This window comes from Pristiophorus japonicus, chromosome 18 (genome assembly GCF_044704955.1).
Source record: "Pristiophorus japonicus isolate sPriJap1 chromosome 18, sPriJap1.hap1, whole genome shotgun sequence".
NCBI lineage: Eukaryota > Metazoa > Chordata > Chondrichthyes > Pristiophoridae > Pristiophorus > Pristiophorus japonicus.
The window spans coordinates 6,928,077-6,955,927 of NC_091994.1; the positions used below are offsets into that span (position 1 = coordinate 6,928,077).

At 50.5% G+C, this 27,851-nt stretch overlaps 1 protein-coding gene across 2 annotated transcripts in view; it reads right to left on the reverse strand.

The window, feature by feature from the left end:
* The window catches only part of slc5a5 (solute carrier family 5 member 5), a 72,997-nt gene extending 45,503 nt beyond the window's left edge, over nt 1-27,494 (reverse strand). For both annotated transcript variants that reach the window (XM_070859609.1, XM_070859607.1), the window contains exons 1-5: nt 26,727-27,494; nt 17,363-17,428; nt 12,207-12,258; nt 10,598-10,665; nt 9,582-9,736 (exon numbers count right to left, since the gene is read on the reverse strand). In XM_070859609.1, the coding sequence (XP_070715710.1) occupies nt 9,582-9,736; nt 10,598-10,665; nt 12,207-12,258; nt 17,363-17,428; nt 26,727-27,089 (704 nt within the window). In that variant the 5' untranslated portion in view covers nt 27,090-27,494. The remainder of the gene's footprint in view (nt 1-9,581; nt 9,737-10,597; nt 10,666-12,206; nt 12,259-17,362; nt 17,429-26,726) is intronic.
* Nucleotides 27,495-27,851: the final 357 nt, after the last annotated feature.

The window sequence follows — 27,851 nt, forward strand, 5'->3', positions numbered from 1 at the left end:
GAGGAGGTAACCAGGAGGGTCGATGAGGGCAGTGTGTACGATGTAGTGTATATGGATTTTAGAAAAGCTTTTAATAAGGTCTCACATGTAAGACTGGTCACGAAAGTAAAAGCGCATGGGATCCAGGGCAAAGTGGCAAGTTGGATCCAAAATTGGCTCAGAAGTAGGAAGCAAAGGGTAATGGTCGATGGGTATTTTTGTGACTGGAAGGATGTTTCCAGTGGGGTTCCGCAGGGCTCAGTGCTGGGTCCCTTGCTTTTTGTGGTATATATCAATGACTTGGACTTGAATGTTAGGGGTATGATTAAGAAGTTTGCTGATGACACTAAAATAGTCTGTGTGGTTGATAATGAAGAAGAAAGCTGTGGACTGCAGGAAGATATCTGTTATATATGCAGACTATAGATATACTCTCAGTGTGGTCACTGTATTATTGCATAAGATGGAGACTTATTTACCTGATGTACTATCATAAGGTTTACACTGTGTACATATATGCTGGCACCACTAGAGGGTGCAACTGGTGGAGACTGGTGGCAGGGCCCAGTATAAAAGGCTGCCCACCATGCTTGTACAGCACTCTGGAGTTTGGAATAAAGGACCAAGGTCACTACGGTTTGACTACAACGCATTGCCTCGTGGAGTAATTCATAAGTACATTACTGACATAATAACTGGCAACGAGAATACAAACTTTCATGCGATTATGGCTACCTTTGACACACTAAAAAACTTTGCAGAGGGTGATGATTGGGATGCCTTCATGGAAAGGCTTGAGCAATATTTCATGGCAAATGACCTGGCAGGGGAGACGGACACATTAGCGGAGAAGCGCAAGGCTATACTGCTGACCAGTTGTGGGCCCGAGGTCTACCGCCTCGTCAGGGACTTGCTGGCACCCACGAAGGCCAAGGATAAGACATACGATGAGCTGACTGAACTAATTCGTGACCAACTAAAACCAAAAGAGAGCATCTTCACGGCCAGGCACAGATTCTACACTCACCGCAGACTTGAGGGCCAGGAGATTGCAAAATATGCTGCCGACCTCAGGAGACTTGCGGCACCGTGTGATTTTGGCACGCATCTCAACGAAGCATTGCGAGACATCTTCGTTATGGGAATTGGCCACGAGGGCCTCCTTCACAAGCTATTATCTGCCGACACCACAGTCAACCTGCAGAAGGCCATCAGCATCAGTTAGGCCTTCATGACCTCGACCTGAGGCACCAACCAAATTATTCATCCTGTAGACTCAAACCCGGCAAGTACTGTACATAGAATGGTGCCTTTCACAGGCAAGACTGTAGAACGTGGCTCTGCCCAGGGAAGAGAGCACAGAACTCAGGGTTCCAGAACTCAGAGTCTGCCGAGGGGTGCTAATGGAGTAGCACTATGCTGGTGTTGCGGAGGAAACCATAGGGCTTACCAGTGTCGGTTTGCTGAGTACGTATGCAAAGCCTGTAATTTGAAGGGCCACCTCCCATGTATGTGTAAAAGAAATACGACTCACTGTCTCGTAGAGGAGTCGGTAGATGACTTTGAATCCCGTGGGGAGTATGATGATTTGGCCGGAGAGGCAGCTCAGCCCCAAGAAGAAACATAGAAACATAGAAACATAGAAAATAGGCGCAGGAGTAGGCCATTCGGCCCTTCGAGCCTGCACCACCATTCAATAAGATCATGGCTGATCATTCACCTCAGTACCCCTTTCCTGCTTTCTCTCCATACCCCTTGATCCTTTTAGCCGTAAGGGCCTTATCTAACTCCCCCTTGAATACATCCAATGAACTGGCATCAACAACTCTCTGCGGCAGGGAATTCCACAGGTTAACAACTCCCTGAGTGAAGAAGTTTCTCCTCATCTCAGTCCTAAATGGCTTACCCCTTATCCTTAGACTATGTCCACTGGTTCTGGACTTTCCCAACATCGGGAACATTCTTCCCGCACCTAACCTATCCCGTCCCGTCAGAATTTTATATGTTTCTATGAGATCCCCTCTCATCCTTCTAAACTCCAGTGAATACGGGCCCAGTCGATCCAGTCTCTCCTCAGTCCAGCCATCCTAGGTATCAGTCTGGTGAACCTTCGCTGCACTCCCTCAATAGCAAGAACGTCCTTCCTCAGATTAGGAGACCAAAACTGAACACAATATACCAGGTGAGGCTTCACTAAGGCCCTGTACAACTGCAGTAAGACCTCCCTGCTCCTATACTCAAATCTCCTAGCTATGAAGGTCAACATACCATTTGCCTTCTTCACCGCCTGTTGAACCTGCATGCCAACTTTCAATGACTGATGTACCATGACACCCAGGTCTCGTTCACCTTCCCTTTTCCTAATCTGTCACCATTCAGATAATATTCTGCCTTCCTGTTTTTGCCACCAAAGTGGATAACCTCACATTATCCACATTATACTGCATCTGCCATGCGTTTGCCCACTCACCTAACCTGTCCAAGTCACCCTGCAGCCTCTTAGCACCCTCCTCACAGCTCACACCGCCACCCAGGTTAGTGTCAGCTGCAAAATTCCCTCATCCAAATCATTAATATATATTGTAAATAGCTGGGGTCCCAGCACTGAGCCCTGCAGTACCTCACTAGTCACTGCCTGCCATTCTGAAAAGGACCCATTTATCCTGACTCTTTGCTTCCTGTCTGCCAATCAGTTCTCTATCCACATCAGTACATTACCCCCAATACCATGTGCTTTAATTTTGCACACCAATCTCTTGTTTGGGACCTTGTCAAAAGCCTTTTAAAAGTCCAAATACAACACATCCACTGGTTCTCCCTTGTCCACTCTACAAGTTACATCCTCAAAAAATTCTCAAAGATTTGTCAAGCAGGATTTTCCTATCATAAATCCATGCTGACTTGGGCCGATCCGGTCATTGCTTTCCAAATGTGCTGCTATTTCATCTTTAATAATTGATTCCAACATTTTCCCCACTACTGATGTCAGGCTAACCGGTCTATAATTACACGTGTATGAAGTGTATGGAGTGTATACCTGCACCACCGATTGTCCTCCAGTGAAGATGGAAGTCCAGATAATTGGCATTTCAGTCTTCATGGATGTGGACACGGGAGCGAGCCAGTCAGTGATGAGCCAGGATGCCTTTGAGAGGCTATGGAACGAAAAACGACCCGAGCTGGTTCCGGTACAGGAAAAGTTGTGCACCTACACCAAGGAGCTGATCCCAGTCCTTGGTAGTGCGGATCTAAGTGTAATCCGTAATGGCGTGGTGCACAAGTTACCTCTGTGGATTGTTGCAGGTGATGGTCCAATGCTACTCGGAAGAAGGTGGATGGGGAAGATCCAGTGGAGATGGGAAGACCTCTTCACTCCAGCAATCGATGTCCCCCGTGCTCAGAGGCAGAGCAAAACCTCACCTTCGCTTGGGCCAGGCACCAGAGAACAGACCAGCGCAGCACCTGAGGCACAGACCGTCCATCATGACTGCGTGGCAATGATCCGACCGGAACGACCTAAATGTACCTCCCGGCTCCAGTGGCAGGACTCCTGGGGAGGAAGATCGAATTCACTGGCACTCTTCCAGCGTTTGTGGCAGAATCGGGGGAGAGAAGGGTCAAGGCAGTTGACCTCGAGGACAGAGGCAAGATGGCGTCCTTGCTGCAGCGAGGGGCAGCGTGGCTGAAAACAAAGATGGCCGTGGCCAGACCACAAAGTGCAACACTGAGGGACCAACACGTGGTGTCCAACAAAGGATTTGATTGGGGTAAAGTCAGCAGGGTTCTCTTAAAGGAGACCTGCAACCAACTGAACTTAAAAAGACATTGTATGCATGGCAATCAATGTAACGAACCCATTAAGATTGTGAACAAAATGCTGTTGTGAGATGTCAGGAATAGAGTGTCCCCAAAAGTAGCAAGCGAGCAAATTTGGGAGGGTAAAGGCACTGATCCTGATGCCCTGCCCCAGGTGTCCCCACAAGTTATAGGCCAGCGACCTCAGGAGGGTGAAGGCAACGATCCTATTACCCTGCCCCAGGTCTATCCCACGCTGCAGGCACCCGATGGCACTATTCGCCACGGACCTGGAAACGAAAACGACGCCAATACGTGCAGTCGGCCGCCGTTGCCCGCCGCCCGGGTGGAGATGGCGCAGTCCCCAGACCCAGTCGCTACCTCGGCGGTGTCCGGGAGCGAAAGGTCAGAACCAACGAATTCCCCAAACGGGGCCTGGAACAGCCAGGTTCCTCAACATCGTTAGAGAGCAGGCAGAAGGTTCTGCAGCCCACAAAGGAGGACAGGGAGGCCACACACATCTGTGGCTCTGCCCACCATTAGGCAACGGCAAAGGCCCTGAGTCCTGGCTGAGTGAGTGAACCAAGCCCACCCCGCTAGCAGGGGGCACAGCGCCGCCATCAGACGACTAGGACCCCGTCCGGTTGCTCTGGAACTAGAGTCCTCACATACCTGTACTGCTACCTCAGTACTGACCATGACTGAACCATGAATGCAATCTACTCAATCCTGGCGCACGACTGTAAAACGTAACGAATGTAATTCACTGAACCAAGGTGTCACGATACAAACTGTAAAAAACAATGTTTTTTTCTTCCTTTCTTCGTACTTGCACTGTATCTGATCCTGTATGTTAATGTAACGGGCCAGCTGCATGATCTCGCTGTGGGGGGGGGGTGGAATGGATGTATGTAGCCATGGATACAAACATGGATCACACCCAGAACTCACTGGAACCTCCACTGCATCATCGAACCATCCAATCTGGTAACCACTACCCAACGTTGTGGCAAAAAGAACTTGGGGGTTAACAGGGAGAGAGCCAAGCCAAAGCACAGCCAAGGTGCAAGGGCTATTGGCACTTAAGTCTGGGGAGCGCTAAGCCAGAGCACATAGTGCAAAGGTAATTGGCACAAAGGACTTGGGGGAGAGTGATGTTATATATGCAGACTATAGATATACTCTCTATAGTCACTGCATAAGATGGAGACTTGTTTACCTGATGTACTGTCAATAAGGTTTACACTGTGTATATACTATGCTGGCACCACTAGAGGGTGCAACTGGTGGAGACCGGGGTTTCCTGCCCAGGTGGCAGGGGCTGTATAAAAGGGTAGCCACCACGCTTGTGCCTCACTCTGGAGTTACGAATAAAGGACCAAGGTCACCACAGTTTGAGTACAACACATTGCCTCGTGGAGTCATTCATAAGTACATTACAGACATAACAATATCAAGAAAGACTGGATCAACTGGGCTTGTATTCACTGGAGTTCAGAAGAATGAGAGGGGACCTCATAGAAACATATAAAATTCTGACGGGGTTAGACAGGTTAGATGCAGGAAGAATGTTCCCAATGTTGGGGAAGTCCAGAACCAGGGGTCACAGTCTAAGGATAAGGGGTAAGCCATTTAGGACCGAGATGCGGAGGAACTTCTTCACCCAGAGAGTGGTGAACCTGTGGAATTCTCTACCACAGAAAGTTGTTGAGGCCAATTCACTAAATATATTCAAAAAGGAGTTAGATGAGGTCCTTACTGCTAGGGGGATCAAGGGGTATGGCGAGAAAGCAGGAATGGGGTACTGAAGTTGAATGTTCAGCCATGAACTCATTGAATGGCGGTGCAGGCTAGAAGGGCCGAATGGCCTACTCCTGCACCTATTTTCTATGTTTCTATGTTTCTATGTAATGTACTGATCAGGTGGGCAGAACAGTGGCAAATGGAACTCAATCCGGAGAAGTGTGAGGTAATGCATTTGGGGAGGGCTAACAAGGCAAGAGAATACACATTAAATGGTATGACATTGAAAGTGTAGAGGAATAAAGGGACTTTGGAGTGCAGGTCCACAGATCCCTGAAGGTAGGCCAGGTAGATAAGGTGGTTAAGAAGGCATATGAAATACTTGCCTTTATTAGTCGAGGCATGGCATACAAGAGCAGGGAGGTTATGCTTGAACTGTATAAAACACTGGTTAGGCCGCAGCTGGAGTACTGCGTGCAGTTCTGGTCACCACATTACAGGAAAGATGTGATTGCACTGGAAAGGGTGCAGAGGAGATTTACAAGAATGTTGCTCGGACTGTAGAATTTTGGCTTTGAGAAAAGATTAGAAATGCTGGGTCTGTTTTGTTTGGAACAGAGGAGGCTGAGGGGAGACCCGATTGAGGTGTATAAAATTATGAGGGGCCTGGATAGGGTGGGTAGGAAGGACCTGTTTCCCTTAGCAGAGGGGTCAACGACCAGGGAACACAGATTTTAAGTAATTGGGGGGAAGTTTAGAGGCGGGTTGAGAGGAAGTTTCTTCACCCAGAGGGTGGGGGGGGGGGGAGTCTGGAACTCGCTGCCTGAAAGGGTGGTAGAGGCAGAAACCCTCACCTCATTTAAAAAGTACTGAGATGTGCACCTGAAGTGCCGTAACCTGCAGGGCTACGGACCGAGAGCTGGAAAGTGGGATTAGGCCGGATAGCTCTTTGTCGGCCGGCGCGGACACAATGGGCCGAAATGGCCTCCTTCCGTGCTGTAAATTTCTATGATTCTATGGGACCAAGTTTCCACCGACCCTTAGAACGGTGCACCTCCGTGAGGCCCACCAACGTTTTAGAACAGAAACGACGTCTATTATTTACCTTCGTATTCTCCACGCAGTCCGACCGATCCAGGCCCTTGGTGCAGTGCAGCGGGACGCGTGGGGGGCGGAGCCAGGTCCCACTGCTGGAAACGGTGCCGGGACCTCTGCACATGCGCGTGAGAGTGTGTGCGCATGTGCAGTAGCTCCTCGCCCCCAGATTCTGTGTGCGTGTGTGAGAGCGGCCCGAATAACGCCGCCCCTAGCCCTGGCCGAATGGGCTCCCTGCCGCGCCCTGCGAGGGAACAGTGGACTATGAAAGCACAGATGACTATGGAATTTAGCCTCAGTAGGAGTTCAGCCTGATAGAGTTCAGCATCTAGGTATAGTTGGGCAGGACTTTTTTTTCGATAATTAATACTTGTGTGAAGTGAGTAAGTGGAGTTCGATTCTTGCGAGTTTTGTACTAATGGAAGTTCAGGCTCACAGGGCAGGCTCAACTGTTTAACATTGCCCCCCGGCCCCCCGCTCCTCCTCCCCCCCCTCTCTCCCCGCTCCTCCTCTCACCCCCACCTCCTCTCCCCCTCCCCTCGTCTCCCCCCTCCTCCTCGCCCCCTCCTCCTCTCACTCACCCGCCTCCTCTCCCCCCTCCTATCCCCCCGCTCCTCCTCCCCCCCTCCTCCTCTTCCCCCCTCCTCCTCTTCCCCCCATCTCCTCTCCCCGCTCCACCTCCTCTCCCCCTCCACCTCCGCTCACCCCCCCTCCTCCTCCCGCCCTCCTCGCCCCCTCCTCCTCTCACTCACCCTCCTCCTCTCCCCCCGCTCCTCCCCCCCTCCTCCTCTTCCCCTCTCCTCCTCTTCCCCCATCTCCTCTCCCCGCTCCACCTCCTCTCCCCCTCCACCTCCTCTCACCCCCCCACTCTCACCCCCCTCCTCCCCCCCTCCCCCTATCGATGGCCCGCTGCCTTCCCTTCACATAAAGTAGGACTTCTACTTTTTATTTGTTAGTGATTGATTGCTTATTACTTTGGTCTTGGTGCTTTAGGTGCAGGCTTCCTTCTATTTTTTATTTGTTAATTAATTGCTTATTACTTTTTGTGCTTTGTTTAGTGCTTAGTGCTTTAACTGTACTTATGCTTCTTTAATGTTGTTGTGAAGGTGTTTAGTACTTTTGAAAATCCTCTCACTTCCCTTCCCCCCTACCTCTGGCTACCTCCGCTCATTTCCTTTTCGGAGCGGACACATACACTGGCCTAAGTTAGTCTGCAGTAACTATTGGCTGTCTAAACTTGCTTAAATGGCCAAAACAGGCATAAGTGGCTGGTAACGCCCCCTTTTGAAAAAAAAATAACTAAAAAGAAACTGAACTAACTCGCTGAAACTGAAGCAAACTAAGCGTGGAGAATTGCGATTTTTAAGATACTCAAAAAAAACTAGTTACTCCAAAAAAATAGGAGCAACTCCTGTGGAAACTTGGGCCTAATGATTCTCTGTATTCTGCGATCCCTTTCCTCTTCCACCCCATTCACTTTCTTATTTTCTAAGATGTAGGTAATATTTCTGTTCTTCCCATAAAATTACTTCACTTCAGAGTTATAAAAGAAAATAAGAAAGACTCGAATTTATATAGCGCCTTTCACGGCCGCCGGACGTCCCAAAGCCCTTTACAGCCAATGAAGTCGTTTTTGGAGGATAGTCGCTGTTCGGGGACAGCCAATTTACGCTCAGCAGGCTCCCACAAACTGCAATGTGCTAATGACCAGATAATCTGTTTTTGTGATGTTGACTTATCTATATTAAAGCTCATTTGCCATTTAACTGCCCAGTCTGCAAGTTTTCTAATGTCTTCCCGTACTGTGTTACATTCTTCCTCAGTGTTAGCGATACTCCCCCAGTTTGGCAAGCATCTGCAAACTTTGATACTGAGCAACTTGTTCCGAAGTCCAAATCATCAATGTAAATGACGAGTAACCGTGTTTCCAGCACGGATCGTTGTGTAGCTCCACTTTCTACCTCCCTCCAATCTGAATAACCCCCATCTCTGTGCTTTCGATGTTTAGCCCATTTGCTATCCCTTCAGCTATTGGTCCGCTGACCCCACTGTAATATATAGAGCTCCACCCAGTGGACTACTGTGGCACTGCAGCCATTGCTGTTTACAGCAATAAAGAGGGAACAAGTCACGCGGCTGTTTTCCTGAAGTTATCAGCCATCTTAGAGCCTGTGTGTTTGTGAGGTCGTACCGAAAACATGACATTCACAAGTCCCCGACCTGTTGTCATGAGCCCACGTGCATGAGGTGCTGAAGGCTTTATAGAATCCAGCAAGAGTTGATGCTTCCATCAGCTGTGGCTCAGTGGGTGGCACACTTGCCTCTGAGTCAGAAGGTTGTGGGTTCAAGTCCCACTCCAGGGACTTGTACACATAAAATCCAGGCCGACACTCCCAGTGCAGTGCTGAGGGAGCGCCTCACTGTCGGAGGGGCCGTCTTTCAGATGAGACGTTAAACCGAGGCCCCGTCTGCTCTCGCAGGTGGACGTGAAAGATCCCACGGCACTATTTCGAAGAAGAGCAGGGGAGTTATCCCCGGTGTCCCGGGGCCAATATTTATCCCTCAACCAACATCACTAAAACAGATTATCTGGTCATTATCACATTTCTGTGTGTGGGAGCTTGCTGTGTGCAAATTGACTGCCGCATTTCCTACATTACAACAGTGACTGCACTCCAAAATTACTTCATTGGCTGAAAAGTGCTTTGGGACTTCTGGTGGTCGTTAAAGGCGCTATATAAATGCAAGTCTGTCTTGCTTTCATATTGAGCAGCGAGAGAACTAACAAGATAAAGTTTTACAACAAAGACATCCAGGGCCAGTACATTGTTGCCGGGCCAACCCTTTCCTCAACGTTGACTTCTGCGCCAGTCAAGAGTTGATGAGACTTGCTCCATCAGGTTCAGTGACTGTGCAGGGTTTGGTGGGTGCCCTAGCCATGAGCTTCAATAGCAAAGGCATCTCCTTACTCTCCAAAATTGATCCTGGATCCATTGTACGCGTGCTCCAGGACTTTGCTGGCTCCTCCGGCTAAATAGATGCCCCGGATCATGATAGCGGCGAACCCAGACATCATGGTGATGATTTGAAAGACATCAGTCCAGATCACAGCTTTCAACCCTCCCTGGAGGCACAAAAGCAGAAGTCGTTAAGCACGGGCACACGGGTAACGGCGAAGGAATGCCTCTCCATATCTTGCCAGCTGTGGCCAACCTGTGCAGTTCAGCGTCAGCAAAAACTATTGAAGCGCTAGAAACTGTTTCCAGGGGCAGGCGGATGGGTAACCAGAGGACACAGATCGAAGGCGATTGGCAAACGCATCAGAGAGGAGGTGAGAAGAAATACATTTTACCTGGCGGGTTTTGTGATCTGGAATATGCACTGAAAGGGCGGTGGAAGCAGATTCAATAGTGCGATGGATGCACCCGAGAGTATGCTCACAGGTTTGCAGAGCTGTTGCATTGGGGAGTGGCTTAGCCAGTCACGTGATGTTCACAAGACTCAATAAAACCCCAGCCAGTTGGGTCTGGGTCATCCACGATGAGGTATGCAGTTGTGAGCCTAGTGGATGAACTGGTAATGTGTCGTGTGATTGTTAAACCTTTGTTAATAAACCAAATAGTTCTTAATAGCGACGTGTTGCTGCGAATTCTTAAGCAAAGAATCCAGGAAGCAAATACATTACAAATAGTAACTTTCAAAAGAATTGGATAAATACTTGAAGAGGAAAACCATCACAGGGCTAGGGGGAAAGATCGAGGGGGTGGAACCATCATAACAGATAGTTTTGTCACAGCGAAAGATTTAAATTTTGAATCTGTTATGCCATTGGCTGAGGATTAGACCATGCTGACCTCTTTGCGAAGTTTACAGAGTCGATCATTAAGCTGCCAGATTAAACTCGGTTCAGAAAGTGTGAATACAGCAGAATATCAGGACCTTTAACACAGTGCTGTCGATTTCTGAGTAAGTGTTCTGTACTAACCACGGTTGTGTAGAATGTGCAGATGGCTCCACTGGATAACAGAGATGCCCAGATATTCAGGCCAGTAACTGAAAGACAACGAACCACATCAGGATGAGACTACATCACTTAACACTGGCTCAGCACAGTGCAGCCAGCATAGTCCACAACCTATCGCACGCCTTTGTGGGAGACCCTTACACATAACGGGCTTCCATCCCACAACTTGTCATCCAGCTTTGTTCTCCGAAAGGAGGGAGCTTGTGAAAGCCTGGTGGAGGGGGGAAGGGGCCGGGGGGGGGGGAGTAACTCGCGTTGTTTGTGCCGCACCCCCCCCCCTGGGGGCGCGAGCGATTTCTTGCCCGAGGCCGTCGCCGGCTCCCGCGAAGTTCCGCGGGAGGTTAGCGGAGACGCAAAGCCGGTAGCTCCCCCGGGCCGCTGCGCCGGTGACGATGGCGTTATCGCCGTGGCGCGTGCACCGGAGCGGAAATTCGGTAGCGTATCCGCGAGGCTGCCGTTGGCGATGACAGCGCCAGCTTCGTGGGTCACAAACGTTGCCCACACTCCGCTGGCGGGGCGAATCTTAAAGGGGCGATGGGGTGCCGAACATTTTTGCGAAACGCTCGGCCACCCGTTGATTTGGCGGGGTCCGTACCTTGACGTTGCAGCCCGGTGCCCCGCCCCCGCTTCCCCCCCCCACCCAAACCCCCCCCCCTCCCAATGGCGAAGTGGAAGCCCCTCGCCCCATGGTAGAGTTGTCGGCGTACCCTCCCCCATTAACGGAAGCGGCGGGACCCATGCTCCCGCCAGCGCTGTGCGCCGCTCCGCGCAACTTTGGCAAATTCTCGCCCTTTAGCGCCCTAGCCCCACTCCCGAGAGGAAGTGGAGTGCCCGGCAATGGCAGGAAGTCCCGCCTCGCCTCGGTTATCGCCCCCAAACGGGGCCCAATCGAACTTCGAACCCCGCTGTTTCCACCAGCCAAAATGGAGACTTAGATAATTGTTATTTTCTTCCAAAAACGTATATCAGCCGTTCCAACTCCCTCCCTAACAGCACTGTGGGAGCACCTTCCCCACACGGACTGCAGCGGTTCAAGAAGGCGGCTCACCACCACCTTCTCGAGGGGCAATCAGGGACAGGCAATAAATGCAGGCCTTGCCAGCGATGCCTACATCCCTTGAATGAATTTTTACAAATATTGGTGCAGTTGAACCTGTGGCTCACACCGGTTCTGGACCGGGTGCTTGGTTACTGGTTTTGCATCATGGGATAGTCGTCTTACCTCAGATCCAGACAATGAGGTTCTGCTGGCACTGGATTCATTTCAACAACACCCTCCATTTATAGACCGCCTTTAATGCGCAAAAAAATGTCCCAAGGAATTTCAGGGTGGTGTAAACGGACAAAAAACGGATGCCGAGGCAAAGGGGAAAGTGGGAGTGGCTATCGAAAGGCCTGGTCAAAGAGCGATTGTTTTGAGTAGGGGCTTAAAGGAGGGCAGGGAGGTTGAGAGGCGGAGGGGTTTGGCGAGGGATACCCCACAGTGGCCCGATCTGATTAGAAGAGGGTTTGAACAGCTCACGTGCATTCGCAAGTTCCACAGAAGAGAAAACAAAGAACGACTACTTGCCTTGGTTTAGTATCAGTGCGGGCGCATAAATGACAACCCCAGTGTACAGGACCTGCAGAGTGAAAGTGGAACATCAGTTAAAGGGGTTACAAGGCAGAGAGAGTCCTGGGGGTCCAACAGATAGCGACTCAGTGGTGTGAAGGCCTGTTAGCAAGAGCTTGTTTTAAGAGCACGTAAAGGCATAAGAAAAATCAGTGATGACAAAGAGCCCATGAGACCTACTGAACACCATCCCCCTGGTCATTGTAGCACCTTCCTCATCTAACAGGGTCAGGGGCAATCTCCTTCTCAACCTCCATCAATACTCTCCTGAAACATGCTGAGAAAGTGCAGAAGAGCGCTCTGATAGACTTTCACTAACATCAGAAATAGGAGCAGGAGTCGGCCATTTGGCCCCTCGAGCCTGCTCCGTCATTCAATAAGATCATGGCTGATCTGATCCTGGTCTCAACTCCACTTCCCCGCCTGCTCCCCATAACCCTTTACTCCCTTATCGTTCAAAAATCTGTCTCTCTCCGCCTTAAATATATTCAATGACCCAGCCTCCACAGCTCTCTGGGACAGTGAATTCCACAGATTCACGACCCTCTGAGAAGAAATTCCTCCTCATCTCAGTTCTAAATGGGCGGCCCCTTATTCTGAAACTACGCCCCCTTGTTCTAGATCCCCCCACGGGGGGAAACATCCTCTCTGCATCTACCCTGTTGAGCTCCCTCAGAATCTTACATGTTCATGAGTGATTATCTAATATTCATAGCCCCTAGTTCCTGAACACCTATACTCACCAGCGAGTATCACTGGGGGGGATATCTAGAGATTGCGGTCTTTGAGGTCCTACTCTGTAGTCGCCTCCTTCGCTCCTGAAACACAGACTGCAGAACCTCAACCCTTTGTCTTTCCTGCGTTAATGGTTCTATCATGGACCATGACTTCTGACAATGCCCCTTCCTGCCCGTGAAATGTTCTGTACCTGTTGCGTGATATCCTTTAGCTGTCTATCCCCCTGACTATCAAATCCCCCCATGGCAACTGCATTCCTAGACTTCCCAATGCACTGCACCACCCCTCTCTCCAGCACCTCATGCATTCAATGGGTTCACGGTGCCGTGGATGTGCTCCATATGTCACTCCCCTGACGTGTTGCTATTCAGCCCTGAAAAGCGCTTTGTGAGATCTACACTCCCGGAGGATTCCTGCGCTGCACGCCTCTTACATAAGAACATAAGAAATAGGAGCAGGAGTGGGCCATACGGCCCCTCGAGCCTGCTCCGCCATTTAATACGATCATGGCTGATCCGATCATGGACTCGGGTCCACTTCCCTGCCCGCTCCCCATAACCCCTTCTCCCTTATCGTTTAAGAAACTGTCTATTTCTGTCTTAAATTTATTCAATATCCCGGCTTCCACAGCTCTCTGAGGCAGCAAATTCCACAGATTTACAACCCTCTGAGAGAAGACATTTCTCCTCATCTCAGTTTTAAATGGGCGGCCCCTTATTCTAACATCATGCCCCCTAGTTCTAGTCTCCCCCATCAGTGGAAACATCCTCTCTGCATCCACCTTGTCAAGCCCCCTCATAATCTTATACATTTCGATAAGATCCCCTCTCATTCTTCTGAATTCCAATGAGTAGAGGCCCAACCTACTCAACCTTTGCTCATAAGTCAACCCCCTCATCCCTGGAATCAACCGAGTGAACCTTCTCTGAACTGCCTCCAAAGCAAGTATGTCCTTTCGTAAGACCCACACTCCACCCAGCTTCCTGTCCCATACTCCACCCATCTTCCTGTCCCATTCTCCACCCAGCTTCCTGTCCCATACTCCACCCAGCTTCCTGTCCCATACTCCACCCAGCTTCCTGTCCCATTCCCCACCCAACTTCCTAGCCCATACTTTAACCATCTCCCTCGCAGCAGAAGGGCGACGGCTACGAAGCCAGGTCGCTGATTGCAGTGCGGGCAGGCACAGCAGGAGGGGCGAAGGAGCGGCAAGAGTCCATAGAGGGAAGTGACCGGGACCCAGGAGAGGCATGAATCTGGGGCCCAGAGGAGGCGAGGGCCAGCCCACACTGCAATATGTGTGCGCTCAGTCTGTGCAGCAGAGCTGGTCTCCAGTCGTCCTGGTTAATCCTTGCCACTGGACCAAGACCTCGCTCTGTCAAGCCCGTGTGGTGGCTGGTGTGCAACGGCCACCACACGTTAAAAAAATCCAAGCACAGGCATCTTCCACCCTTCAACATGTAGTTCGGGATCTGGAATATTAGGTCCTTCATTGAAACACCTGTGAACTCATCCCTTTTTGGCGCGGAAGCAAGTCATCTCGCTTCGAGGGACTGCCTATGATCATCCTTTCATAAATATGGAAACCAAAACTGCACACAGTGTAGAATTTACCAATATCTCGCAAAGATTCCAGGTACCTTTCCCCTGCAGAGGAGAAGAATCCCTTTCTGGACTTTTAAAATGGAAGGAAAACTTTGGGACACAAATGAATTTTAAAGGGGCAGACGAGGCCTGCAGGGGATAAAAGGGGATGCATTCATGGAGACCCCCCACCCCCCAGTGTTTGGACTCATAGGAAAGGGAATTTAATTTGGAACTATCTACCAGAAAGTTTGAAATCCTAAAGTGCACATGGAAGAAACTACGAACTTTAATCGAATTTGGGATTTTTAAAAGGTGTATGTTGGGTCTGCAGGAAAAGGGGTGGGGTCAATATCTAAAGGGCCAGTTTGGACATTGGAGCTAATCAAATTGTCTGGGAACTGTATACCCTCGAAACTTGCCCCTTGAAAACATTAGCATTTAAACAATCAACGATGGAAGAAACAGTATCACCCCACCCAGAGGACCCAAATGTCACATACATATTCCAACACCTTTTCAATAGGCATAGAAATATCTGGCTCAGGCCAGACTAGCACAATGGAGAGCTCACCAACTTCGAAAAGCCTATTAACGCCAGATTAAAACTACTTAATCAAGTTTCAGTTAGCTGGCTGCAAAATCTAAACAAAGAACTGAGCTAGATTTGATGGAAGATAAGGAAGCCTGTTTTAATATAATTGAAGTCTGTTCTGGCAGTTAGGTGTGCTTCAAGAGACACTATTAAGTTAGCAGTCTCGTTGCATAAGTTCTACACCAGCCTCGAAAAGTGGGACCCTGAAACATCGGCAAAAGGAATCTCTAAAACCCAGAAGGACAGCACCACAACAGCAAACAGGCTGTCAAAACGACTATTGGAAAGTTGTGGGCCATCGCAACCAACCCAACAGTCAACCGGAACCAACCCGATAAAACTGAAGAAAAACCGAAGATTTTTCCACTCTACAAGCTGGTCCTACGCTACCAAGGGGTACAGACTACAGAACGTGGACAACTAAGGCCAACCCCAGGGACAACTAAGGCGAACCCCAGGGACAACTAAGGCGAACCTTGGAGTTGGAACTGTCAAAAAGGGGATTGGTGAGCATAGCCCCTGAACCCCCCCAGAGCTATAACTTCGTTAGTTAGGGGAATTGGGAGGAGGGAGGCTGGGATAACTTGTGTAAATGTATCTGCATTCTCCTTTTTACCCCATTTAGAGTTTAAGCCGTATTCTTTTTCCCACAAGCTGCAATTTGAAGATTTATTCAATGTGTTGTACCCCTCAGTGTGTATTGGTCTGTGTGTGTTATTAAAGGTGTGCCTTTTACTTCTTTTTAAACACAATAAAGCCATACCTGCTTCCTACCTTGAAACCGATTGTCTGTCCAAGTCTGTCACAGTCCCTTCATAATTCCAGTGTCTAGAACCAAGGGTGTGGGAGCGATTCGGAACCGCTCATATAAGGTCAGAAGGGAAAGCTGACCCCCTGCAAACCACTCCTTACAACAGTATTCCAGGTGTGGCCTCACCAATACCCTGTATAGCTGTAGCAAGACTTCCCTGCTTTTATACTCCATCCCCTTTGCAATAAAGGCCACGATACCATTGGCCTTCCTGATCACTTGCTGTACCTGCATACTATCCTTTTGTGTTTCATGCACAAGTACCCCCAGGTCCCGCTGTACTGCAGCACTTTGCAATCTTTCTCCATTTAAATAATAACTTGCTCTATGATTTTTTTTCTGCCAAAGTGCATGACCTCACACTTTCCAACATTATACTCCATCTGTTAAACTTTTGCCCACTCACTTAGCCTGTCTATATCCTTTTGCAGATTTTCTGTGTCCTCCTCACACATTGCTTTTCTCCCATCTTTGTATTGTCAGCAAACTTAGCTACGTTACACTCAGTCCCTTCTTCCAAGTTGTTAATATAGATTGTAAATAGTTGGGGTCCCAGCACTGATCCCTGCGGCACCCCACTAGTTACTGATTGCCATTTAGCCCTCAGGTCTGGCAATGGTGTTAGTGGAGGCGATGACTTAATTGCTAATTAGAGTTTGGCTTTGAAGTACATTTTTTTTTCAATTCTTCCCGTCAGGAAGATGATGAAACGATCTTCTCTCAACCACACCACCAACCACAGATGAATTGGTCTGTTTGTGGGAGCTTGCCGTGTGGAAATTGGTTGGCACATTTCTCTATCTGGAAATCGGAAGGGTTGGGGGTGGGGGGGAGATTGGAGGGTCGCGGGGTGGAGGAGGGGTCGGAAGGGTCTGGTGGTAAGATCGGAAAGTTCGGAGGGCAGGGAGATTGGAAAGGCATGTACCCACTCACTCTAATAGTGCGCCACCTAGTGGACTAATGATGTAATAACAACTACTTATGTAATAACAATAAAAGGTCATGTGGCAAGGTCATGTGATCACAGTTCTGTTGAGGCACCATCTTGTACTGTGTGTGCTTGTGTAGTTGTATCTAAACATATCACACAGTCGGCCAAGGTTAAATTTAAAATGGTGGTTAATTCTGAGGCACACAGCCTCATTATAATATTTAAATCGCCAAGTCACGGAGCGGGTTGGTTGGCCGCCCCTCTGAACCGCCTCCGTCAAAACCGGAAATGGGCAGGTTTAGGGGGCAGGTTGACGATTTTTTTTCAATATGTCACCTGACCCAAAATCACCCGTTTTAGGGGATTAAAATTTCCCGCAATCTTCCCACCTCGCCCACAGTTCCACAGGGCGTCCCTACCGCCATTTTAAAAGGAAGAGGTGTTGAAATTCTTACCGTAGCTATGGTGAACTGTAGGGTCCCGCACAGTCGGAGGCCTCTGCTGAAACGCAGTTCCAAGTACTATAAAAGCAAACCAATATAGCCAGCAATACTCATCAGCAGTTCTCAATAATACATCTCATCCATGCATGCACCAAAGAGCTCACCAAAGTATAATTAATTTTTCACGGTGAATAACAAACAGCTCGACCTGCTGTAAATGCTATAATTGGTGAATGTAACACAGGTTTTGATCTGATCAGCTCCGCTGGGCAGGCCACATTGCCCGCATGCCAGACACGAGACTCCCAAAGCAAGCGCTCCACTCGGAACTCCTTCACGGCAAACGAGCCAAAGGTGGGCAGAGGAAACGTTACAAGGACCACCCTCAAAGCCTCCCTGATAAAGTGCAACATCCCCACTGACACCTGGGAGTCCCTGGCCCAAAGACCAGTCCGCCCTAAGTGGAGGAAGTGCATCCGGGAGGGCGCTGAGCACCTCGAGTCTCGTCGCCGAGAGCGTGCAGAAATCAGGCGCAGGCAGCGGAAGGAGCGTGCGGCAAACCTGTCCCACCCACCCCTTCCCTCAACCACTGTCTGTCCCACCTGTGACAGGGACTGTGGCTCTCGTATTGGACTGTTCAGCCACCTCAGGACTCGTTTTAAGAGTGGAAGCAAGTCTTCCTCGATCCCGAGGGACTGCCTATGATGATGATGATGATTTCACTCAAGTAGGATCTATGCAACTTGGTCGTCGCAATCTCGCCTTTAACTGAGAAGGTTGTGGGCTCATGGCCTACCCCAGAGACTTGAGCAAATAATTCTAGGCTGACACTCCCGGTGCAGTGCTGAGGGAGCGCCGCACTGTGGGAAGGGGCCGTCTTTCAGGGTGAGACGTTAAACCGAGGCCCTGTCTGCCCCCCTTAGGTGGACGTAACATTTTTCGATGAAGGGCAAACTTGGTTGCTGTCTAGTATTTGCTTCATGGGTTCTTTGTTTAAGAAGTCACAGCCACACATTTGCTGTGAAGAACTAGCTGGTTGATTAGCAAAGGTTTAACAATCGAACTGAACACGACCAGTTTGTCCACCAGGCTCACAACTGCACGGGTTCAATTTTCCCCGACACCGTGTTTTGCCGTACTGCAAGAGTTACTCCCGTTGGCTGCGACTACTCCAAAAAAATAACTAGCAAGTTTCCCCGTTCTGTTGTTTGAATGTGGCGCCGTGCAGCCTGTCCTTTAGCTTTGGGGGGTGGGTGGAGCCTAATGTCTGCGCCGAAAAACGATGTCTCCCCTTTCTGCGCATGCGCGGGAAAAAAAACAATGATGTTTTTGACGCGATTGCTATGGGCGCGCTTGCCTATTACACCTCCAGGTCTGCATTCAGCCATTTTTAAAGAACAAGTCGTGTGTGAGAACTTTCATTCTCTTTGGAAAAATTGGAACTACAGTACAAGATGCAACACGGCTCAAAGACCAAGAATTTCTCACAGGATGAAGTGGAGGCACTAGTTACTGTGACTGAGGCCAGATGGCATGAGCTGGACACCAGCAGAGGTCACATAAAAGTTTCACCAAAAGAAATGAAGAAACGCTGGAACCAACTTGCAGAAGATCACTGCGCAATGCTGACCACCCCGAGGGTCTGGAGGTCGGTGCAAATAGAAGTGGCAGGACCTTGGTCAAATAGTTAGTGCAAGTAATATTTTCATTTATTCACTGGAATTGCAATTGTAAATGTGACCAGCTGTATATGTCCCACCCAGCAGAAAGACACCCTCTCTAAAAAGTTATGTTTTCATCTTTGCAGAGGAAGGTGGCACACAACAAAAAGGGAAAGAACTCGAACAGGAGGAGGCCCGGCAAATCTGCAGCCACTGACACCCTTGGAAGAGAGGGTCGCTGCTTTGATGGGCCCTGCCTGGAGAAAAGCAACCACCACTGCACAAGCTGGGCCCACACTCGAGGGAGAGGGTAAGTCCTGCAAATTCCACACTTTGGCTTTGCTGTATGTTAAGTACTGCGCGGGCTAGCCAGGCTTCGGTTCCTGGGGATGTCTCCGTCAGCTACGCTTCAGTTGATGCAATGTGCTCTCTTTCATCGTGGTCCTTCAAATCAGCCCGCTGCCTGCGCTGTGTGAGCCTACTCATGCCACCCACCCTGCCCCTTCCTCTGCTGCTAACCATTTGTCTGTTCTGTTATATTTTGCTGAACTTGAGGCCGACCCTGACGAGGCTGAGCTGATGCAGAAGAAGATTCAGATGGGGACGAGCCAGAAGAGGAAAACATCTTCCAATCCCACCTTCCAGACCAAGAGCATGGGGGTGAGGGGAAGGGGGAAGGGATGGATGAAGCCCCCACTGTTGTACTCACTCTGGAGAAGATGCAGGCGCCAGGCCCTTTCCTTAGTGGTACGAGTGTTGCTGGGACATTCCATGGTTTCCCACCCTCTGAAGCTGCGGGTTCCAATGTGGTGCAGTGAGACACACCCAGTGTCCCACCGTCCGAGGCTGCTGGTCCCGGTATGATGCAGCGAGGCACACCCAGTGTCCCACCGTCCAAGGCTGCTGGTCCCGGTATGATGCAGCGAGGCACACCCAGGGCCCCACTGTCCGAGGTTGCAGGTCCCAGTGGGATGTAGCAAGGCACAGACAGGGTGAGGAGGGGAAGGAGAGCTCGACAGCGCTCTCCTGAGGTGCAGGATCTAACAGATGAACGGCAAGGAGTGCAGAGAGCATTGACCTTACCCGGTCACTCCTGGACACCATCAGTGGGGCGAGTGATGCTGTACCGGGACTGTCGGGAGACGTAACAACACTCTCAAGAGAAATGGGAACACTGTCAGGGCACATGAGGGAGGGAATGTCGCAGGTAACTGACACACTGTCAGGGCACATGAGGGAGGGAATGCCGCAGTCAGCTGACACACTGTCGGTGAACATGAGGGAGGGAATGCCGCAGTCAGCTGATACACTGTCGGTGAACATGAGGGAGGAAATGCCGCAGGTAGCTGACACACTGTCAGGGCACATGAGGGAGGGAATGTCGGAGTTAGCTGCTGCAATAAGGGAACATGCCCAGACCCCGCGCCCATTGACAGAATCAACTGCCACTCCGACTCTAATCCCCAAACCAGCCTCTGAAGAGGCCAAAGTCAGGCCTTCCACATTACTGCCTCCCCCCCACCCTACCCACCCCTCTCCCCCCCCCCCCCCCCCATTAAGAAGTGCACATAACCCGAGATGTTAAAAAGAATAAGCTTGGTACCAACCCAAGAAATGCTGCGCCACCGCCTGTGGGCAGGGGTGGAGTCAACAAGACTAAGCGCAGCGGGCGGTCTTAGAATAAGGTGGAGGAGAGATGGATGCAGCCTTTCTTTGCTCTTATTATTGTTGTTTCTGTTGTAACTGTTCTCAAATTAAAAGTTTTTTGTAAGTTATGTAAAATTTACAAGTTTAAAAGTTTAGAAACATAGAAACATAGAAAATAGGTGCAGGAGTAGGCCATCCGGCCCTTCGAGCCTGCACCACCATTCAATAACATCATGGTTGATCATTCCTTCAGTACCCCGTTCCTGCTTTCTCTCCATACCCCTTAATCCCTTTAGCCGCAAGGGCCATATCTAACTCCCTCTTGAATATATCCAATGAACTGGCCTCAACAACTTTCTGTGGCAGGGAATTCCACAGGTTAACAACTCTCTGAGTGAAGAAGTTCTTCCTCATCTCGGTCCTAAATGGCTTACCCCTTATCCTAAGACTATGTCCCCTGGTTCTGGACTTCCCCAACATCGGGAACATTCTTCCTGCATCTAACCTGTCCAATCCTGTCAGAATTTTATATGTTTCTATGAAATCCCCTCTTATCCTTCGAAACTCCAGTGAATACAGGCCCAGCCGATCCAGTCTCTCCTCATATGTCAGTCCTGCCATCCCAGGAATCAGTCTGGTGAACCTTCGCTGCACTCCCTCAATAGCAAGAACGTCCTTCCTCAGATTAGGAGACCAAAACTGAACACAATATTCCAGGTGGGGCATCACTAAGGCCCTGTACAACTGCAGTAAGACCTCCCTGCTCCTATACTCAAATCCCCTAGCTATGAAGGCCAACATGCCATTTGCCTTCTTCACCGCTTGCTGTACCTGCATGCCAACCTTCAATGACTGATGTACCATGACACCCAGGTCTCGCTGCACCTCCCCTTTTCCTAATCTGCTGCCATTCAGATAATATTCTGCCTTCGTGTTTTTGCCCCCAAAGTGGATAACCTCACATTTATCCACATTATACTGCATCTGCCATGTATTTGCCCACTCGCCTAACCTGTCCAAGTCACCCTGCAGCCTCGTAGCGTCCTCCTCACAGCTCACACTGCCACCCAATTTAGTGTCATCTGCAAACTTGGAGCCATTACACTCAATTCCATCATCCAAATCATTAATGTATATTGTAAATAGCTGGGCCCTGTGGCACTCCCATTCTGAAAAGGACCCGTTTATCCTGACTCTCTGCTTCCTGTCTGCCAACCAGTTCTCTATCCATGTCAGTACATTACCCCCAATACCATGTGCTTTGATTTTGCACACCAATCTCTTGTGTGGGACCCTGTCAAAAGCCTTTTGAAAGTCCAAATACATCACATCCACTGGTTCTCCCCTGTCCACTCTACTAGTTACATCCTCAAAAAATTCCAATAGATTTGTCAAGCATGATTTCCCCTTCATAAATCCATGCTGACTTGGACCAATCCCATCACTGCTTTCCAAATGTGCTGCTATTTCATCCTTAATGATTGATTCCAACATTTTCCCCACTACTGATGTCAGGCTAACCGGTCTATAATTACCCGTTTTCTCTCTCCCTCCTTTTTGTTACATTAGCAACCCTCCAGTCCATAGGAACTGATCCAGAGACGATAGACTGCTGGAAAATTATCACCAATGCATCCACTATTTCTAGGGCCACTTCCTTAAGTACTCTGGGATGTAGACTATCAGGCCCTCGGGATTTATCGGCCTTCAATCCCGTCAATTTCCCTAACACAATTTTCCACCTAATAAGGATATCCTTCAGTTCCTCTTTCTCACTAGACCTTCGGACCCCTAGTACATCGGGAAGGTTATTTGTGTCTTTGTGAGTGATCTTAAAGTTTTTAAGTGATCTTAGAGTTTGTAAGTGATGTTAAAGTTTGTAAGTGATCTTAACTGAAAACTTTAAAGTTTGATACAAGAATAGTTTTATTAAAGTTACGTTAAATACAAACAAGTGTTTGTTAAACTTTTGAATAAAATATATTTTAAATTATAACTTAATCATTTCCATTCTTTGTTCCATTATTAACACAACTTTTTGAAGTAAACTAGAATCATTTCCATTATTTATTCCATGACCACAACACAACATTACGGAACAGGTCCAAACAGTAAACACGGCTCGGGAGTGGGGCGCACTGGACCGCGTAGCGCTCCCGCGTAGGAGGGGTTCTTCCGTGAAGGGCCCAAGCTGCATGGTCTGCAGAATAGGAACCCACCGACCTGGACACCCAGGGAGTGGGGGTGTCGCAAGATCAGCCCGGCACCGAGGGATCGCGGCATGGACCCCGCACTCAAAGCGGCACCAGTGCTGCCAAGATTTGCCGACATTTTTTTTCACGAGCAGCAGTAGCAGCCAGCCCCCCTCCCCTTTAACCTTCGACCCGTGAGCGACCGGCCCCCTCACCTTTAACCTTCGCCCCGCGAGCGACCGGCCCCCTCCCCTTTAACCTTCGCCCCGCGAGCGACTGGCCCCCTCCCCTTTAACCTTCGACCCGTGAGCGACCGGCCCCCTCCCCTTTAACCTTCGACCCGTGAGCGACCGGCCCCCTCCCCTTTAACCTTCGCCCCGCGAGCGACTGGCCACCTCCCCTTTAACCTTCGACCCGTGAGTGACCGGCCCCCTCCCCTTTAACCTTCGCCCCACGAGCGACTGGCCCCCTCCCCTTTAACCTTCGCCCCGCGAGCGACTGGCCACATCCCCTTTAACCTTCGCCCCGCGAGCGACCGGCCCCCTCCCCTTTAACCTTCGCCCCGCGAGCGACTGGCCCCCTCCCCTTTAACCTTCGCCCCGCGAGCGACTGGCCACCTCCCCTTTAACCTTCGCCCCGCGAGCGACTGGCCACCTCCCCTTTAACCTTCGCCCCGCGAGCGACTGGCCACCTCCCCTTTAACCTTCGCCCCGTGAGCGACCGGCCCACTCCCCTTTAACCTTCGCCCCGCGAGCGACTGGCCCCCTCCCCTTTAACCTTCGCCCCGCGAGCGACTGGCCCCCTCCCCTTTAACCTTCGCCCCGCGAGCGACTGGCCACCTCCCCTTTAACCTTCGCCCCGCGAGCGACTGGCCCCCTCCCCTTTAACCTTCGCCCCGCGAGCGACCGGCCCCCTCCCCTTTAACCTTCGCCCCGCGAGCGACTGGCCCCCTCCCCTTTAACCTTCGCCCCGCGAGCGACCGGCCCCCTCCCCTTTAACCTTCGCCCCGCGAGCGACTGGCCACCTCCCCTTTAACCTTCGCCCCGCGAGCGACAGGCCACCTCCCCTTTAACCTTCGACCCGTGAGTGACCGGCCCCCTCCCCTTTAACCTTCGCCCCGCGAGCGACCGGCCCCCTCCCCTTTAACCTTCGCCCCGCGAGCGACTGGCCACCTCCCCTTTAACCTTCGCCCCGCGAGCGACTGGCCACCTCCCCTTTAACCTTCGCCCCGCGAGCGACTGGCCCCCTCCCCTTTAACCTTCGCCCCGCGAGCGACTGGCCACCTCCCCTTTAACCTTCGCCCCGTGAGCAACCGGCCCACTCCCCTTTAACCTTCGCCACGCAAGCGACTGGCCCCCTCCCCTTTAACCTTCGCCCCGTGAGCAACCGGCCCACTCCCCTTTAACCTTCGCCCCGCGAGCGACTGGCCCCCTCCCCTTTAACCTTCGCCCCGCGAGCGACTGGCCCCCTCCCCTTTAACCTTCGCCCCGCGAGCGACTGGCCCCCTCCCCTTTAACCTTCGCCCCGCGAGCGACTGGCCCCCTCCCCTTTAACCTTCGCCCCGCGAGCGACTGGCCCCCTCCCCTTTAACCTTCGCCCCGCGAGCGACTGGCCCCCTCCCCTTTAACCTTCGCCCCGCGAGCGACTGGCCCCCTCCCCTTTAACCTTCGCCCCGCGAGCGACTGGCCACCTCCCCTTTAACCTTCGCCCCGCGAGTGTCCAGTCACCCGGTACACGTTCCCCTGAAGCTGCCGCTGTCAGGGGGGCGATACCCAATTTCAGGTCTGGTGCACTAACAGAGTACTACGCACGGACACGACATCACGATCTCCGCGGAGTCATTTGCGGGAGCGCTAACGTGAGGCACAAATTATCCCAATTGCTCCCCCTGGGAGTTTAATCCTACACAGTTGGCAGCCATATTGCCGCAAGACCACTGCTGACATAGTTAGAAGCGCTGTGCACATATCACTATTTGATGCATGACACAGAGATAGACTGTTTCCAACTCTGTGCTCCTCCAATTCTGGCCTCTTGAGCAGCCCTGAGTTTAATCTCTCTGCCATTGGTGGCCGTGCCTTCAGCTGCCTGGGCCCTAAGCTGTGGAATTCTCTCCATGAACCTCCGCCTCTCTCTCTCTCTCTCCCTTTAAGATTCTCCTCAAAACCTGCTTCTTTGGTCAAGCTGTTTGGTCACCTGTGCAAATAACTCCTGATGTGGCTCGGATGTCAAACTTTCTCTGACTCCGCTCCTGTGAATTGCCTTGGGATGTTTTACTATGTTAAAGGTGCTGGATAAAGGCACGTCATTGAGCTGGTAGCATGAAGGCACAAATTTAAATATTATAAAACGAATGAAAGGCGAGGTGAGAGAAATGATGTATTTACACGCCAGTTGGTCAGAATGTGGGATTCTCTGCCCCAGACTGTTGTCAAAGCAAAATCCATCAATTCTATTGAAAGGGAGTTGGAGTGTTACTTGAAAAAGAGGGACACTGAAGGGTGTGTGTTGCAAGTCGGAGATTGGGGTTAAACAAGCATGTCTGGGTGGTGGCTACAGTGCCGATTTGCCGAGCTGGAACTTGCTATGAGGACGATAAAAAGGGGGATAAATTGGGGCAAAAGCTGGTTCGTAAGTATACACTTAACAACATTTGCCATGTGTTTGATTCTTAGCTGTGGCAGTATTAAAACAATTGCTAGCACCCTCGCCTCGGAGTCAGAAGGTTGTGGGTTCGAGTCCCACTCCAGAAACTTAAGCACAAAAATCCAGGCTGACACTCCGGTGCAGTGCTGAGGGAGTGCCGCACTGTCGGAGGTGCCGCCTTTCGGATGAGACGTTAAACCGAGGCCTCGTCTGCTCTCTCGGGTGGATGTAAAAGATCCCACGGCCACTATTTCGAGCAGAGGGAGTTTTCCCGGTGTCCTGGGGCCAATATCTATCCCTCGACCAACATCACTAAAACAGGTTATCCAGTCATTCTTACATTGCTGTTTGTGGGAGCTTGCTGTGCGCAAACTGACTGCCCTATTTCCTACATTACAACAGAGACTACACTTCAAAAGTTCTTTGCTGGCGATTTGGGACGTACTGAGGCTGTGAACTGGTGCTATAGAAATGCAAATTCTTTATTTCATATTTGCCGATAATTTGCAAAAATAACTTTTCACGCCGGATTTTGTATTCGAGACACAAATTGAGGAGCATGTATGACATAAGAAATAGGAGCAGGACTCGGCCATGTAGAAACATAGAAACATAGAAAATATGTGCAGGAGCAGGCCATTCAGCCCTTCTAGCCTGCACCACCATTCAATGAGTTCAGGGCTAAACATGAAACTTCAGTACCCCATTCCTGCTTTCTCGCCATACCCCTTGATCCCCCGAGTAGTAAGGACTTCATCTAACTCCCTCTTGAATATATTTAGTGAATTGGCCTCAACTACTTTCTGTGGTAGAGAATTCCACAGGTTCACCACTCTCTGGGTGAAGAAGTTTCTCCTCATCTCGGTCCTAAATGGCTTACCCCTTATCCTTAGACTGTGACCCCTGGTTCTGGACTTCCCCAACATTGGGAACATTCTTCCTGCATCTAACCTGTCTAAACCCGTCAGAATTTTAATGGCCCCTCGAGGGTGCTCCGCCATTCAATAAGATCATGGCTGATCTGAGCTTGAGCTCAGCTCCACTTCCCCGCCCGCTCCCCATAACCCCTTATTGTTCAAACATCTGTCTACCTCCACCTTAAATATACTCAATGACCCAGCCTCCACAGCTCTCTGGGGCAGTGAATGCCACAGATTCTCGACCCTCTGGGAGAAGAAGTTCTTCCTCCGTCTCCGTTTTGACTGGGCGGCGGGCGTCAGATGGGCTTACCTCGTAGGTGCTGGTCAGCCCCAAGCGGTAGAAGATGGGCAGAAAGAGGTAGGCAGTCAGCAGCGCGTTGAGCGACTGCCCCAGGCACATCTGCACGAACTTGGCCCCGTAGGTGTAGGTCTCGACGGGGACCCCCAGCACCTGGACCGCCGACATGAAGCTGGCCGAGAGAGACAGCCCCACAGGCAGCGCTGCCATCTGACGGCCCCCCGTGAAGAAGTCATCCGCCTTCTTCTGCCCGCTGCCTCGGCGGGTGGCGAAAAATATCCCAATCCCAGTGGACACCAGGAGCATCCCGGCAAAGAGGACATAATCCGTGAGCGAGAACGTTAGCCCGGACGCCGCTGTCCCGGGTCCATCCATGACGTGCCCTGCCGAGGAGACCTCACGGCGACAGCGCGGGCTGAAAGCGGATCGGATGGGCCGGAAAACAAATTTAGAACCAGCTCAGGGAAATGCGACCAGGCGTCCGAATGAAGCTAATTCAGATCAATTCAGCCCGGCTGCGTGCTCTCAGCCTTTTCACACTTTCCAAATACAAATAAATCTGTCGGAATCTTTCGATGCCGGAATTCTTCTTGAAGTTAACAAAGAACAAGTTCTCCCGAGAGGTCCCAGCTTTCTGCAGAAGGTTGTCTGTTGAATGAGGCAAAGCAAAGCCGAGAGAGCAAACTCACGATGACATTCTCTTGCAGGTAGGGCTCGTTGTGCTTTTCATTTCCTTTACGCCGGGAGTGTTGGAGTGCACCCAACATCAAAAGTGGTTGAAGAACAAGAGGGAGGCGTGTTTATTAAAGTTGCCGTTTTGGTTGTCATTTGTCTGTGTAAAACATTACTCACCTTGTCGGCATTTAACCCTTTTAATGGAGTCGTGAGATGCTTTCTTATCATGGTCCAGACTTAAGACGGATTTGTTAAAGGGAAGTCGTGTTTAACTAACTTTTTTTGATGAGGTAACGGAGAGGCTTGGTGAGGGCAATCCGGTTGACATGATGTACATGGACTTACAGAGCAGGTCTCCAGTCGTCCTAGTTAACCCTTGCCACTGGACCAACACCTAGCTCTGTCAAGCCCGTGTGGTGGCTGGTGTGCAACGGTCACCCCACGTTAAAAAAATCCACGCAC